This window comes from Aythya marila, assembly GCF_965140915.1.
Source record: "Aythya marila genome assembly, chromosome: 6".
In the NCBI taxonomy this organism is placed as follows: Eukaryota; Metazoa; Chordata; class Aves; order Anseriformes; family Anatidae; genus Aythya; species Aythya marila.
In genome coordinates this window covers 19,085,275-19,103,178 of record NC_139047.1, presented here as the reverse complement: position 1 = coordinate 19,103,178, position 17,904 = coordinate 19,085,275, and the positions used below count along the sequence as shown (strand labels likewise).

Below are 17,904 nucleotides of genomic sequence, written 5' to 3'. Positions count from 1 at the left end.
TGTCTTTTTCCACCTTAAAAATGCTCGGCAGTTTGTATACTCAATATGTAAATGAACATGAGTTGTACCAACAGTGTAACATGTTACCTGGATGCTACATTGAACTAAAATATGCTCATTTTGCCTTTTTCTTTTTTACAATGAAACTAAGAAATTGTACTTTACTAGCTGTTAGCATTATATTCATAAATCTTAGAGCAACTTCTACAAGGGATTTTGGGGCTTTGTTTGTGACTGAATTTCATTGTGACCGAATACAGCTTAAACTGTGTAACATGGGGGATGATATTATCGAACTCTGGAAGTTCACACTGTTCAGATAACCAAATACTTTGAACACTGCCGGCCACTATTGAATTTTTAAGATGGGTTTGGAAACCTGTACGTTTCCACATTTAATCTGTCCTATCTCAATGTATGTATAGTTTCTTGTGGAGGATTACAATACCCATACCTGGTAAGTTTTTCAGTCAGTTATGCAGTAGTGTCTTCCCATTTTAGCAGAAATTAAAATAGAAAGATTAATGTGAATACAAATAAAAAATATTCTTATTTACTATGCTGATATTTAAATCAGGCAGCAAGGTGAAACAAACTTTAATAGCATATGATGGAAGGCCATTACTATCATTACTGCAATATGACTCAGGATCTCTTAAAGAGCAGGTAGTAGAAGTACATCCTTTTAGAGCAGTTTGACCTGAGTTCTGTTTCTCCACAATGCCTGTCCTTTTCTACTCAGCAGTAAACATTGTAATCTGTGGTGGAATCAGTGGTTAACTACAAAAGTCACTGTGTGGTGGATGAATTCCCCTCTATTATAGAGAAACATTCTTTGTACAGTATATATGGACAGTACCCTGTATTTTGGGGAACTCTAGTGCAAGGAGGTTATGTTCCACTTATGCTTTAGAGAGTCAGTGCACCAGCTAAGTATGAAGATTATATTCCTTTCTTGGAAACATTGTGCCTCTGCACTGGAATCCAGATTTTTCTTTCTTAGGGTCTTCCTTTTTAGAAGTCTCTGCTGAGCTTGAGAACAGTACAAAAAATGAAGTTTATCATTTGTTCAGTCCTTCAGTTCGGCATGCATTGTTCTTATCAGAAATCAGTACTTTAGTACTTTATAGCTATACTCGTTTTAATCTCGTCCTTTGGGTTTTTGATACCTTCATATTGTATATTTTTAATCAGATTGATTTTTAATTACTTTAGCTTAATTACTGCCTCTCACCAGCAACATCTGCAGGTTTGCAGATCCTGCTTTTAATTTTTACAGTAATGCACACAATGAAGTAAGGAAGCATACTTGCAGTCAATCTCTTAATGTGAATAAATGCAACAATTGTAATAAATTTACTGTTTATATAGAGACCTGTGAGAGAACACTGAAAGGGAATTCTCCATGACATTGCTTCATTCTTGTGCATGTCTTTAAGGTTGTTATGAAGCGGAGGTTACAAAATATCTTTATGGGGGCTTGGACTTACACTAGTGAATTTTCTAGGGAAAAAACAACACACACACATTGAATCATACAACTGCAAACCTTTTAGCCATTACTGATAATTGGCTCATTTATGTGCATTAGTTATGTATTTGATGATGCCTGCCTTTGTGACAGCTTAGTTATGATAAATTAAAAGCAGCAATTGTATAAATTCTATACTGCCTTTTATCCATATGTTAAGACCTTGCTTGATGTTTCTGTCTCCCTTGTGATGAGTGGTTAGCTTTAGAATAATTTTATTATCTATCTCCTTCCTGATGGCTAACATCATTTGCATAACAAGCTTATCTGGTTCAAGCTGTGGGCCAGACCTGTGTACTGGAAAAATACAAGCATTCGTCTGTAGCTAAGCACACTTCTGACTTCAGTTCTGTTGACACAATAATTTCATCTATGTCAAGATTGCCAAACCTGGTCATTGTAGCCTTTTCCCCCCATTGTAATGCCTTGAAATATCAGAATGCTTTTCACTGTTTCAAGAGGCATTTTTGTTTTAAATGTTCTTTCACGTTATAGTGATTTGCAACATGCCTGAGGTGGAAGTTTCAATATATTTTTGTGGGCGACTCTTTAAATTGTTAAAATAATATATTACTTTTTTTCTAAAGTAAAGTCTGTATTTTTGGCTTGAATTCTACTGCTTCGAGACAGATAATATTGCAACAGCATGTTTGTGTCAGATACATATTTACAAAGTCTTAATGGAGAACAGGCCAAGGAGGTTCATAGCTTGGTGAATTTATTTTTCTATTTCCAGTATTTTTGACTTTGACTTGAGATAAAGACTGTAATATGTTGTCCTCAAGGGTTTTCACAATGATACAGCTAATCAAGCTAGATATTTTGTTTTACAAAAATCGAGAAGACCCAACTTCAGCCAAGCCAGTCTTTGGCAGCAGTCTAATTTTGTATTTGGTATCTACTGAGATACATGCAGCACATAATTACTTTTAAATAGGTCAGTAAAGTTTTTAGGTATGCCTCTTTATCTGTGCTACTGTAATTGTCCATGAAGAGCTATGCTGCTCTGCTCATAATGTGAGAAAGAATTAATTCTCTGTTTATTTTTAACTACATATCAATAGGGATTATCATTCCTATAAGACCATGTAAACAACCACATCAGTTGTTGGAGGATTGGCTCCTAAAAATGGTAGACTTTTACCTGTGTTCATTTCTGTGTTCAAATAAATACCAGCCTTGATGAGTTCACTGTTTGCCTATGAATGTTTGTGAACCTAATGTTTTGATTGCTACAGCACAGATGTTATTGCTCTCTCAAGATAAAAATTTGTCTAACACATTTTAGACATACAGTACTTTAGAATTCATTCATAAAGTAATGTAGACTATGTTAAAATTAATTAAAAAAAAAACACAACAAAAACAAACAAACAAACAAAAACATAACACACACACTAAAATTAGCTTATATGCCGCAAATAATTTTTTTGGCAGTTTAAGTCTTGACTGATCTCTAGGGATAGATCTCTTGGAGCAGAAGGATACAATAGCCTTTATTTACATTACATCACCAAATGGTAATCTTAATTAAAATGGGCAATGGTATCTCCAGGGACAGACATTCTGCTTTTAAATTTATTTAACCAATGACTAGCTATTATGGTTCTTTAAATTAATTATCCTTTGGTGAACTGGAAGAATGTAAAGAATTAAGAAATTCAGATAGGAAACTCAAAATATGGACTTCCAGAATTTATGGTCACATTTGTCATCAGAACATAACATTTATTTCAGCAATGACATTGCAAATACCATACCAATTTAATTTTCAGTCTCAATAAACTTATTTTTTTGCATTCATTTTTAAGCAGCTTCAAAAGCTGAATTTCATATTGTTGAGACTACATCAGAGTAATTCAATTATTAGATCATACAGATTATATGGGTTGTATAACTTCTCTGAATGCATATCAACTTTTTTTTTTTCACAATCCAAACAGTTTAATGACATTCTGTTCATATTACTTAAAGACCATTCCACTGTTTCTGTAACTGAGTACATGATATGCAGTTGACATAACTCACTGATTTCATAGTCTAGAAAGACCAAGGGGTTTGTAAATGACATAAAGATGCAGATTGTGATGTGTAAGGTTACCAACAAATCTGTAACTTTTTCCATTTTATTCATGGCTGTAGAGTTTGAGAATCCATCAAGAGATGAAATGCTAAATTGTAATACCTGGCAAAAGACCTCCAACACTTTTGAGTATTGTGCGAGACACTTTTATACGGATGAATAGGCATATATGATGGATATAATTATCTCCAGCTTTCTAATGAGCAGTTTTAGTAAAAAGCTGCAATTTTGCAGAGGTGAGAAACTCATGTAAGTTTGAAGCCCTGACCCTGTAACATATCATGCTAAATTATAGAAATGTCATAGTATCAGGATGCTTCACTCAGTAAGTAGCCTGTTGAGTTCCTTAACATTAGAGATGAATAGTCATTCTTCTCTTTGGTTTGTGGGTTCATTGGTTTGCTATTCCCAATTTTAAACACCAACAGTTTACTTCCTAAGGATATTGTAGTAAGAAAGTTAAGTATCTATGCTGGAGTGGCAAGTCTAGTTGAGGAGCATTAGCGATTTTAGGAATAGTATGCTGCATGTAAGATAATAGTATAAAAGACAACATGTGAAACAGTTGCCTGATGAGGCAGTTTCCTTACTCTGTTCTTTGAGCTCGTGTTGTAATTGAGTGCCAGAATCCCACTTGTGTTTTTATAGATTAGCAACATCTCAGAGAATCTGCATTTAGTCTAATCCACCAGCCTTCTGTCTTGTATTTCTGCAAGGACTGTGCTCACATCCAGTATCATCTTGCCACAATCTCTAAGCTTCTGTCCACTCTTTGGTAGAAGCTGGATTTCCAGTCACTCTTGTGTTGCAATTGGTCTATGATCCTGGAAAAAACAATGTTGTCCTTTCTTTTTGCCTCTGATTGATACTTTCTACCATACTCCTTTCTGAAGTTGCTTAACACCATTAGCCCATATTTAAACCTGAACTGTTCCAGTTTTACTTCTTGACAGATTCCAGTGAGGAAGCAAAGTGGAATATGTCTGTGCTGAATTTGTGGTAGTTTGTTTTAGGGGAAGATTTAAGGCCCCTTCCAGCTAAATTATTCTAGTTGTCAAAGAAAGGGTTTAATGTACATGTATGTTCTAGATGATCCAGGTTTGTTTGCAATGCATTTGTGATGACATGAAAGGCAGAAGAATGGAAATAAAAGCAGTAAAATTTTGACTCGGGAAAAAAAAAAAGCACAATTTCTGACTGACAATAGTACCTTTGCATTGGACTGATTAAGCATCAGTAGCATAATGACGCCTCCTTCCTGTCAGCCAGACTTGCAGCATTGAGATATGAGTTTAATCCCAGGTTTCACAACTGGAGAAAAAGTTGTCTTGCTCAAAGTCACCCAATAATCAACATCAGAGCTGGGAATGGAGCAGTCCAACATACTGCTAGGTAGATGAAGGCAAGCTTCAGGGAGCACAGATGTGTTCTCTTGTGGGCTGTGGCATACAGGACAGGTCAGGCACATGGTGATGGGAAGAAAGTTGTTGTTGCCTGTGGACTTTCAAGTAGTAGAACTAACCTGGTCTCATCTGCCCAGGTGTTCGTTAGCTTGTATGGAGATGTCAGAGTGTGGCTGTATTTGGAGTTTCACAGCAGAGGGCATTAAGTGGTCTGTTTAATGGTGTGTGAGAGACTGCCCAACTGCTCCGTTATTGGCATAGTGGATCTACAATTGCCCTTTTAGTGTCTCTCCCTTTTTTTTTCTAGGAAAGAGTGCACTAAAAAGCTAAAGGAAGGAAAAGATCTCTGATCTTTTCTTCCTTCCAGCTATGACGTAAGATGTAGAAGAAATACGCTGTCAGCGTCTGAGTATGCTTTCCATATCTCCTACCTTTTCTTTGCTTCAGCTGCCTCAAATCAGCTTCATGCTGTCACTACAGAGGGTTATAAGACCTAAGGGAGAATGCTTAATTCAACTGCAAAGCATATTGTTTATAGTAAAAAGCTTCAGTTATAAAAGGTTCTAAAAGCTTTTGTGCTCTATGTGCCTCAAGGACAGGACAAAGAAATAGAGCAGACCCACTCCTGGTAAAAGGATAAGAAAAAAAAAGTGATTTCACTGTGCAATATGCATTTGCATGTACAAAATGCATTTGATTGGTTTTGAGATGCTTGCTAGAATTAGCGGTGGAATTTCTGGTGCCTCTGGTAAAATTCTGAGGGTTTCAACAAGAGCAAAGTCTGACCAAGAGCTGAGGGGTGTCACTCCACAGTTCCCCTTGTTTGTTCTCTAAGCCACCTGTATGAACCAGAGCAAACTACTGTGTCTACGCAACCCAAAGGAGGGTGGGAAACCTGTTGTGATATTTGAACCTGTAGAAAAGGGAAAGCTATTTGCTACACTTTATTTTACAATTTCAGAGTGAGTGAACCTTTCTTAGGTTTCAAGTGTATCTTCTAAATTACACTATGTGGTGCCTGATGTTAAAAGTGAAACATAAAGAAGATTTATTTAGAAAACAAGTGCTGGTGACATTTCAGTGTGAGAGTATTTCTCTCATTGTTAGGTAAGGTTAGTTATTTATGGCATTTGCTACCAAAAGGCAGATCAATAAAGATATAAATGTGTTCTGAGCATCAGAATTTATATTATGCATGTGATAATTGACTACTTTGTCATAAATTCAGTCTTTCATTCTGATATCTGATTGTAGCAGAAGGAACAGTAAAATACTTGTTATTTATCATGGTACACTGGTTCAAGACAGGAGACCTATTTAACCTATCTTCAGTGGCAGCATTCCCTTTTTCCAAAGGGGCAGCTATATATAGTTCTGAAGATAAGGTTATTTGTATCCTGTATGTCCCATTGAATTAGGAATGAAAACAGAAATGCTGTTGGCAGAGCTGTCGCAGCTTTTTACTTCATTTTTGCAAATGAGTGACCCGCAGCACTGGGGGAGGGTCAGGCCTGGGGTTGGGAAGCAGGGAGGCTTTGGGGAAGCAGGCAGGTCCCTGCAGCATTACAGATGTCATTCATGAGATCACTTTTCTCCTCCACGTCTCTCCTGCATGTGTCTGATCACCATGTGCCACAGCCACATGTGGCGCAGAGGTAGCAGGAACCATCAGAGTGCTGGATAGGAACAGGGTATTTTAGCCAGTTAAAAGCAATCTTAGAGATTATTTTTCCTTTCTTGATCTTTTACTGTTCCGTTAAAAGTATTGACTTTTGTTCAGGGTATTACTGACTTGATCAGAAAAGTTCTTATGAGTGCAATAAAGATTAAAAAAAAAAAAAAAGATGCAGAGGTTTTGGTTTATTTTTCCTAGAAAGGATTAAGAGTGCCGAAAGAGACTAGTTTGGGGTATAATGCACCATCATATCAATGAATGGATGCTACAATTTCTCTAAATGCTCATCCTTATGAAACTAAATAATTTAGGGCATTAGAGTTCATGACAAATACAAAATTTGATAAATGGTGCTGGGGAATGGTGTTTGTCAGGTACACAGGTAACAACATGCTTCACCAGAGCAATGTGCCATTGGTTAACATCCCCATAACTGCGGGTAGAGGCCCTAAAGTGCTCGGCATCATTGTTCAGATATAAAATGATGTTTATGTCTATGCATTTTCTCTACGAGGATGACTATAGACAACAGATAGCAAAAACAAGCATATTAATAAAGCCCAAGGAATAAAATGACCTATGCAAATTGGGAGATTCATCTAACCATTTGTTGCACAGATTGGGAGTTTCTCTCTCTCTTGCCCAGAGGCTGTGGATTCCTCAAGTCTAATATAGAATCTGATACACAGTCATAATTTTTTCCAAATGACCTGATCACTGTCTGTGCACGTAGATGATATACAGTGACTAGATTCCTGGTTGGATCTTTGGTTTATGAGACAAAACAAGTTCCAATGCCCTGCTAGCAATTGGGAAATCATCTGAAAATGCAACATTTTTAAAAAATAAAAATTAAAGAAAAAATGTACTAGAGAGAAATGATAATGTAACTAATCTGTAGGAGTTGTAGCTGCTTGCTTTATGTTTAAAGAAAGTACTTATGGGGAAAGAAATCATTATTTAATGAAGAAGTATTTCTGGAAAAACAAAAAAGAAAAGAAAAAAAAGAAAATGCTTCTGCTCTGCTTAGTTTTGCCTGCAATATTGAAGGACATCAGTAACTGTTTTCTGTTTCTGAACACACAGGAGATTTAGACCACCACTGCAGTTCTTAGGAAATCTATTTCTCTCCATTTATTGATTACTAAGTATTAGCTCATGAATGCTGATAAAATAGCTCTCCTTTCAGTCATCTGATCTGCCACTTGCAAAATGGCAGTTTACATTGGTGATATACAGCAATTCCAACAATGTTATCGGCCAACTGCAAGCAGCCACTGAATTTTTACAGGCTGCCTCAGACAGGCCTGTGTGTACAGGAGGCTGCTCTTATCCTTTGCTAATAAATGCTTCATCTTTGCCTGTAATTGTGGCAGAATGGAAGTGGTGCTTAGGAGCCTGGCTGTGAGATTGCAGCAAATGGCTGCAACCTATGTTTAATGTAGTGACACTAATGAATTCTGAGAATTAATTTTCAGCCAAGAAAGCATGATGGAAGATAGTAGAATTTCAAATTAAGTAATGGATTGACTTTCAACAAGGCCAACATGTACAGTGTTTGTTTCTTTTCCAATCTCTGCATACTTACTCTCAGAGTTATTTTAGATCCAAAAAATTGCAGACCAAGTATGATCATATTTTCATTGTACCTTATGAGAAACTCATCTTGTAGTAAATTTTCTAGTCAATTTGCTGTGTGGGAGGCAGTCTCATCACTTAAGGTGTTTTTTTTTTGTTTTGTTTTGTTTTGTTTTTTTTTTGTATAATTTCTATGAGTCAAACAAATTGGATTAAATTGCAGGTGCACCACATTTGTTAGTTTGGTATGTAATTGTATGGTTGATGTTTGACAGTTCCTAAGCTAACTGTCCAAATTGGTTTTAAATGAATGCTCAGATGAGCATCTGAAGATAGTTTGGTTTTCTCCTTTCCCAGAAGCAAATCCTACAGTGACATGATTTCTTAATATTTACTTGCGCATGCACAATGCTCACTTTGATTTCTGTTGGCCACACTAAGTAGGAATACTTTCTGGTGTATTCTAGGAATAAAAGTATTCTAGGAATACTTTTTACCTTATAAAAGCTGCTTTGTTACTGTACTCTTCCTCTTAAATGTTAATGTCACGAGATTTCAAAGGTATATATTCTTGATTTTTTTTCTGTACTTGATGTGGACTATATTTCCTGACTAAATGTACTAATCAATTATGGCAACTGTGGACACAGGCACAGTAGAAAGCACTGTAATAATGCTCACCTCCCTTCAGGCCCTAACGTTGTAAATGCATTGATGTTTTCTATAGTGTCAATGCTGCTTCCAGTGTAGATACCTTACTCAACTTTGCACTGATACTGGCTGCCTGACACCTTTTTCACTAGTGGTGGCCCAAGACTTGTTAGCTGTTAGTTACTAGTTCTTTGCTTTGTTGTGACATCTTGCTGCCCATCTGAGAGTATGTTCAGTAAGCTGTCTGAACTTGGAATGGAGACTTGGATCACAGAATTGCAATTGTGTCTTGCGTGTTACTAGCTTAGTTAGTTGTCTTATGAATTCATGAGGCTTCACTTTTGTTTCAAGTGAAATCCTAAATGACCAGAGATCGCAAAAATATCCTACTGTGTATGAAATGAAATGCTGCAATGTAGATGAAACTATATATAAACTTAAGAAGTTGCAAAGCAGAAGAGCAACTTGCATGCAATGTGACTAGTCAGCAGGAGAACAACAGAAACAAAGGTAATCCTCAGGTAGTTTTCAAGACCCTCTCTCTGACAGAACTGACCTATGCTCATTCAAACACATGCAAGACCCAAACAGCTAGTGTTTCAGGCACATAATGGAGGAGCTAAGAACTTCTTTCTCTAAAGTGTTTCCCTTCTCATCTTGTCAGACTTCCTCAATAAATGCAGTATCCTGGACATCTGGATGATTCATGTAGGAACCATCTGTATGGAAAGAAATTCTCTTGCAACTTCTGGATCTTGTCCATAGGGTATCTTTGGGGGTGCATTGGTCCTGAGCTCAGAGCAAAATTTGTTGTAATAAATGTGTACCACAGGGTAGAAGTTTTTATGCTCTCAAGGTGTTCTGTGTGGAAATGTGTAAGAGATTCCATTTAAACTCAACTTTCAACTGTCTAAAAAGTAACTGCTGCCACATATTCACTGTAACGTTCCAGATGTATTCAAATGAAACAGGAGCATTTATATATTAATAGTGTAGTATCAACAAAAAGAATTTGTAGTTACTGTTAGAATGGTAAAAATCACGAGTGCGTGAGCTTTTCAGAATGACATACGCACTTCAGACACTTGTCATCAATCTACGATTTTTCTATGGTTTTGTATTTTTTTCCATTGCCTGTCTTGATTAATGGTATCTTTCTTTTCAAATGCTTTTTTCCTTTTTCTCAGGAAACACATAAATTTAACCAGGATTGGCACGGACCGTATTGTCTGTGTGGGTGTATTGACTTTTAAAGACCATGGATGACAGCAAGAAAAGTATGTGTGAGGGCTGGGGGGGACATGAACCTGTTAAAGTCTAATGATAGATCTCTCTTCATGGGAGGACAGGAGTGGTATTTATAGCCTTGCACTCAGAGGGATGGAGATAAAGCACGTTCTGTTAGTTTAGTCTTCTGTTGGGAGGCTTCAGTTCTAACCAACTGCAAAACTCACCAAAACGGTTAAACTGACAGCAGATTTTACAGACTGTCTTTTCTGGACTACATGTAGCAAGAAGAGGCTGAGAAAATGGTTTTCAGGAACCTGAAGTATTAAAGTTATGTCCAAAGACATTGCAGGATCATTTTAAGACCAGACTTTAGGCTTCAGTAAAGTGTTTGAGGTGAGGCTAAACTTTATTTGTTTTATCAAGTTTATCAGTTTTATCAAGTGCTTGATAATATTTGAAATCAGTTAATGTGTATGATATTTTATATATATATATTTTAAAGTTTTGTATTGATACTGCTAGAATATCTGTTATTCTAACAGGAATTAAGGTTTCAATGAATTTTTGGGTAAAAAGATAATCTTTATTTGTGATATTTGGCCCTGATAAGGAAATACTTTATATGTGTCAGTTAATAGCAGCAAATATGAAATGTAATCATGAAGTATATAACATGAACACATCTCATCAAATAACCTCATCTTGGGCTATGATTCACTAAAATATTAGTTGCTGGGAGGGAGATGTATGTTGAATTGCAGCTTTTCTCCCATGCTTGATTATTATCATTGTTTGCATTTGAGCAAAAGAAATAGAATACTTTAATGTAAAGAGGAATTAGAGGTTACTTTAAAGCAATCTGATCCTGTTAGATCATTCTTCTGTTTGAACAGTATTATTTCAGCTTTATTGTACAGAAGAGAATTTTACTTTAGTCACGGCGTCCTCAATTTCAAATCTTGATTATATAAATTAACATGACACTTCATGCTAATCTAATAGGATGCACCTCTTTACTCATTACTTGATAACCTGTTTCCACCACAGAGAGAACTTTGGTACCCTGGCTAGCATTTAAATCTGACTCATTCATTTATTTTCCAGGCTGAAATAAATGGGTTTACAGATTTTTCTATGATTCTTATGCTAACACCATCGTGGTATAGAAGCTCTATCTGAAACATTAATTTTAAACACAGAACAAAGCTTTACAGCAGATTGTTCTGACTGGTGTTGTATTGCAAGTTTCAGTTGTGGTTTTTATTAGGCAATGTCCCGCAGTCTTTATTCTAACTGTCATTGGAGAATAGGTAGAAAATTGAAGTGAATGAAATATTGTCTATTTATCTTAGGTGATGTTTAGTATAAATTAACTGTACAGTACTAATAAGATACAATGACTTTTTTTCATAGTAAGCTAGTTACTTTATTTTTTTTTTTTTTTTAAAGATTGAAATAAGGTAAAATTCATAACCTTTATACTAGTTGTAGGGTGAATGCACTTTGTTAAGTATTTTATGTCAGATTTATTCCAATATATAGGAGAAGTCTGTTTGCATACTAAGGAACTCAAATTTGTGGAAAAGGAAACTACTATACTATAACAACCACACACTAAGCTAGCTCAAATCACACTGTAATGAAATAACATCATTGCATAAGACTGCTATTTCTCTGTCACAGGTGTCTTATCAAGGATTTTGAAAAGCGTCCTTCAGTCACCCACCTTTTGGAGCACCCGTTTATTAAACAAGTACATGGTAAAGATATGTCTCTGCAAAAACAGCTGGCTGAACTCATCCAGGAACAGCAGCAGCTAGGCTCCGTGGCCAAAACAAGGTACTGTACAACACACATGCAGCAGCTATCCTTCCTCCCACTAATCCTGGAAGCAAAATTTGAAACTTTAAATGCCCAGATATTTACTGTTTCAAATGATCATGTGAATGTATTGACTAGCAATGTTATTAGCAGTAAGTGCTGTATGCCATGTGAATGCAAGAAACATACTTTCCCACTGATAGCTTTTAAAGCTACTTTGGTCAGTCATGATACAAACTCTCCTTAGCCTTTTTTCCACTGAACTCTAATTTTATGTGTATTTGCTTTTGGCTTAATCTCAGAGATGGTAGAATTTCCAGAATGCTCTGGTCTGAGGAAATACCTGTTCGCATGATGAAAGACGTATTTTGGTAGCAGAAATACAACAGTGAACAATGAAGTGACTACTAGAAAAGGTTAAGAATGGAACACTTTAAAGTGTCCTTTTTGATTAGATGCTATTAGTAAGTAGGTTATTCAGTACTTAAAATAATTGTTTTGCCTTTGGTTTAGTAATAACTGCTATTTTTCATTCAGCCTGCTAATTAATTTAAATATGTGCTTAAAAAGCAATGAATGTTCATCAGCAACAGTGAGTTTTTTGTCTTGTTTTACTTTTTACTTTTGAGGTTTACTAAATGTCTTAGTTTATTTGCTGTCCAGAGGGTGGCAGAATTTCACTGTTTCAAAAAAGAATTAAATGCAAATGAGCACACCTTTCCAAGCTCAGCAATCATTCTGTAATATGAAATTTGTCTAGCATGAGATAAGCCTTGGCCCGTTATTATAAACAAACACCTACTAATGTTGATGAAGAAAATTAAATGTCATGATTCATAAGTCATAAACATGTATATGCTTATATGCCATTAGATTCTGTAGCTTAAATGCTGAAAGCACAAACAAAAATGTACAAGTTAAAATAAAGGAATAGCTATAAGTACAGTTTCAAGGTGAAGCTGACTTCTAGCTTGTTCTCCCTGCACTCTCCCCACTGGAAATGCATACCAGAAACTGCTCACTGTGAGAGAGAGAGCTATGCCAGTGTTACACTACAGGTTTCTGCTGTATCTTTCCTCCTGAGTGGATCTCCCTCATGTAACTCCTCACAGATAGACTACTACAACTGTGGGTTGGATGGCACAAAAGATAATGGCATTTTCCCAGCTTTTGACCAAATAGAAGATACACAGAATGGAATGATTCTTATGCTAAGAGGAGCTCTGAAATGGATTCCTCATGGTTTTCCAGCAAATCCCTTTGGTATCTGTCTCCATAATGTGGGATGAGAAGGAATCAAGACCAAGCCAGTATTTATTTTCCCAAGTCTGTTCATAAACTAATAATATAGCTTGCAGACCACTTGCTCTTTCACATCACTGAGTTCACCTTTCCCAGTTCTTGGTATAGTTTCACTTCTACTCGTGAAGCCCTGCTCTCTGCATACTCATTGTCATTTTGCTTTTAGCCATGCCTCTGAACTAGAGGGCATCTGCCACTGCCAGTGAATGCTAAGAGGGGAGACAAGGTTAGGCTACTGGAGAAACAGTCATCTTTTACCTTCACTTTGAAGCCAATATACTGTACAACCACTATTAAAGAATCATAGAATCACATCTTTTAGGTTGTAAGGGACCTCTGGAGGTTATCTGGTCCAACTCCCTTGCTCAGGCAGGGACACCCAAAGAAGGCTGCTCAGCACCATGCCTGGATGGCTTTTGAATATCTCGAGGGAGACTCCACAGCCTCTCTGGACAGCCTGTATCAGTGTCTGGCCATCCTCACAGTAAAGTGTTTCCTGGATGGGTCCTCCTGTTTTTTAGTTTGTGCCCATTGCCTCTTACCCTGTCCCTGGGCACCACTGAAAAGAGGTTGGCTCCATCTTCTCTGCACCCTGCTCTCAGGTATTTGCATACATTAGTAAGGCCCCTCTTGAGACTTTTCTGAACTGTCCCAGTTCTCTCAGCATTTCCGAATAGGAGAAGAGACAGAATGTGTTTCTGATTTCTTTTTTTTTTTTTTTGATCACTGCAGCCTTTTACTACAGTACTACTCCTAGCTTCTTGCTTGTTCTTTGAAGCACTGACCCACTTTGATCAGGGCTGAGAGCATGCTCAGTGAGAACAAAAATTCAGTGAGCTTTACCATTGAAATATACAACATATTGTTCAGAATGAAGAGGCACTGATTTTTCCAAATGTTTGTAAGCTGATCAAATTGGGAAAAAATTAGTAGCACTGCAAAAGCATATCCATGCAAAACACCAAGTCTGTGTGCCAAAAAGTGGGGTCTTAGCTGCTTTGTAGAAAGAATCTCAAAACATTTCCAAAGGTTTACTTGTATTCTAAGGAATGCCTTAATAAATAAAAAATAAATTGACAATATTACAGTTTTGAAGACTAGGAGCATCTGAAAACAGTGTCTAATATTAAGAAGCGCTGGGCTTCCATAATGCTGACTGCTTTAATGATGAACATTTCTGTTGTAAAGCCCTACATTCAGTTGCTTATAACTAGCCAGGACTGAAAATGGCAGTTTTATATTCTGAAAGTAGGAAAGTTCTAAATTTTAAATAGGTACTTACTCTCAGTCAGTTAATGTTGGACTATAAACATAAGCTTATTACAAGAGAACCAACCAGCATCTAATTATAATTTATACCCAGAGGTATAGACACAGTCTGATAACAGTAAAGAGCTTGGCTCTGTAGTAGGGAGATTTAACCCTAGGAAAAATGGTAGCAGTGAAAAGCCTTGAAAAATTGTCTAATGTGTTTATAAAATAACTATAAATATATAACTATACATAATATATACATAATATAAACTCACAGAAAAAAAATGTCACTTGCATTATTTATCTGCCAATGTAGTTGATCTGGTTAGGCTCAGGAAGGGGAAGTAGTTCATGGCAGGTGCAAAAGGGACTGACCTGTTTAGCTAGATCGGTGTGATCCATCTTTTCTAATGGCACTCCTACCTGTGAGAAAAGGTTTGAGTAGACAGGGAATATAATCACTTTTCCCTTGCCAGGTGATGTGCATGTTCGGGCTGTTTAAGTGGCAGTTACTTTTGTGGCATTTCCCCCACTGAATGCAAGGGTGTGTTTGCAGGTAACAGTGTGTAACTGGGTCTAAGCTAAGCATGCAGTCAATTTTCTAGCTTTGACAGATTTACTCTCGATTTACATTAATGAAAGTATAATCAGATGCATTTCAATTCACAACATAGCTTTCTGTTACTTTGAGAATGTTACAGTGCTATTAGAGACAAATAACCTATACAAGACAACTTAAATGTCCTTATTTTTCTTTTTTAAAAAACTGTATTTAAATAATATATGCATACAGGGCTAAGCAAGTACCTGAACGCAAGATCTAGATCATGCAGTGCAAGGGGGTATGAAGGTATTTCTAAGCCACTTTTCCAGCTTCCAAGTTCCCATACAAGCCTGAAACTGCTCCAAGTCAGATTAACTCACCTATGCACAGAATGTAACAGCAGTCAGAGCACTGGCATGACACTTCAGTCACACCCATTTGTTCTCGGAGCTTTGAGTGACATTCTGCTTGCCAGGAACTTTGGGGATATACTAGCTGCATCACGGCTCTCTGTTGGTCTCATTTGAATCTCTCTCAGCACAGGCTTGTTCACTTTGGCCCAGAATATCCTTTATGGGTGTAATTTATGTCCAGGAGGCAATTCAACCTGCTCTGAGGAAACCGTTATCAACACTGTGGATTTATTTCCCATTGCTTTATGTTACTGTGGCCAAGGATCTGTCCTGAAATACATTAGTGACTTTAACTCAAAGCCTGGCTTCACAAATGGGCTCAGCTCATTGTCAAGTCCCAGTTTCCTCACCCATATTCTTGCTGTGTTAACTGTGGGGCTTGTCTGACCTGCCAGGGAGCTGACTGAGTTCAGAGAACTAGCAGAGACAGCCAGCCTGGCAAAGCCAAATTAAATCAGGACTGCTTTTCTCCTGGGTTATTGACTGTATCTGACTCACCAAGGGGTTGAAGACTAGGTGGAGCTGGTGCAAGAGAGGAAGGGAAGCCACAGATGTCAGAAAACGGAACCAGATCGTTTTCTTTGGCAAAGAGATTTTAAATCACAGCTCAACTTTCTCATCAAAGTATGTCCCGAGGGTATAATGGAGATATGGAGAGCTGATACAGCAGTTCACTGCTACTAAAAAGGAAAGAACTGGTTTCTTTCTCCCATTCTACCACAGCTTCCAGGAACAAGCTCATGATGCTGTTTTTATTTCAGCTCCAATGGTTATCAAAACCTCCTGAACTGGAGCTTCTGAAGTAGAAGAAAAAACTAAGAAAACTAAGCCAGCAGAAAGATACAGATTATTTTTTTACTGTGTTAGAAACTGCAGAGAGGGGGTTCCTCAGCTGATATAGCTGAAGTAAAGGAGGGATTATCTCAAGTGACCAAAAGTAAGGGATGATACAGGTAGAAAGAAGCAAGCTCACCTTCTGAGAGGATCATCTGGTCTGACCTTTGCAGCCACAGCCTGAAACTCCTCCGTAATTTTTCTTTCAATTCTTCAATTATAAACTTTGAGCTCAGTATAGTTAGACTTAAGCTCAGCACAGCTTGTCTTCCATCTGAACTAAAGGAGCTCTTTGCTGGGTTTGCTGAGAAGAGCCTACTAACAGACATTTGTTGCTATCATCAGTTTGTTTCTGACAAAGATATTGTTTTGGCATGTCCTTTTGCCATGAGGTAACCTCCTAGAGAGAGCTTTACACTCGATTTCCTTTATGTGAGAAATTAATAACTAAAACAAAAAGGTTTGTGCTAGTAAAAGTTAACACTTTTTAAATGCAAAAAATAAAAACAATACCCCCACAAAAAAAACCACCCACACACAACATTAACACTTGCTCCTGCTCTTTTTTTTTTTTTTTTTTTTTTTTTTTTAATGAAAAGGATGCTCTTTGAGACATTTCCACCAGCTTTAGGTACTTTTCCCTACATTATTTTTATGCATGAGATGCAGATATCTCATATCCCTATGAAAATAGGTGGGGTGTTGCCAGTTGCACAAAACCTAGCACTGATACCCTTTTTTCCACACATGTAATGAGGAAGAAAGCAGGGAAGAGTCTTTACAGAATACATTCAAAAAGTTTTGCCTTGGTGCTGTTCTCACAAACCATTTTTCAAAATCTTAGAAACTATTCTTATTGGAAACTGTTACATGGAGGTCTGAGAAAAAGGTAAAAGGAGCTTTGGAGATCTGTTGTAGGATTTCTTATCTTAAAAGGTGATAAAGCAATGGACATTATTTCTAGTATAGGTATGAGCTATGTTTCATTTGTATGTCTATGTATTCTTTAGGGAGAGCTAACCTAGAGCAGCTTACAAAATGCAGTAGGTAACTTCGTAACAGTTTTAAGGTAATCATAATAGCTAAAAATCTCAACTGCCATCTACTTTTGTTTTGTTATCCCTGTCTATGAAATGTCATAGAGCTGAAGCTCAGCAAAGAAATAGTCTGTTATATTTCCTCAAGTGATTAACTCCTGGCGTAAAATTCTTAGAATTGATTCTATGTTGAAATTCAATTTTGATTAAGTATCAAATGCTTTTGGTTATATGGGTCAAAGCGGCTGTTTCCAAATTATCAGCAGCTTTGAAGAGGTGAACTCCAGGCATGGTTTATTCTTATCTTGGATGTTTTCCTACAGTCTTGGTATTTTATGTTCCTCTATGAATAGGCTTCTTTATAGGAATCAACAGGAAATGATATAGTAATCTCTGTTTTCAGTTTTTAAAAGAATGAAAGAACTTAAGCATTTGGGTAGATAACTGCTGTGGTTTATTATTGTTATTATTATTATTATATACTTTTTTAACGAGTTTAGTGTAGACAGCAAAGAGTTCACTGTTCTGGATCATGCTGGGTCAGTGTG

General features: G+C 36.9%; 1 protein-coding gene across 1 annotated transcript in view; it reads left to right on the top strand.

Moving 5' to 3' along the window:
- Nucleotides 1-17,904, top strand: part of MYO3B (myosin IIIB) — a gene marked incomplete at both ends in the record, with an annotated part of 190,770 nt that overhangs the window by 63,617 nt on the left and 109,249 nt on the right. The window contains one exon of the mRNA XM_082763227.1: nt 11,835-11,990. Within this exon, the coding sequence (XP_082619353.1) occupies nt 11,835-11,990 (156 nt within the window). The remainder of the gene's footprint in view (nt 1-11,834; nt 11,991-17,904) is intronic.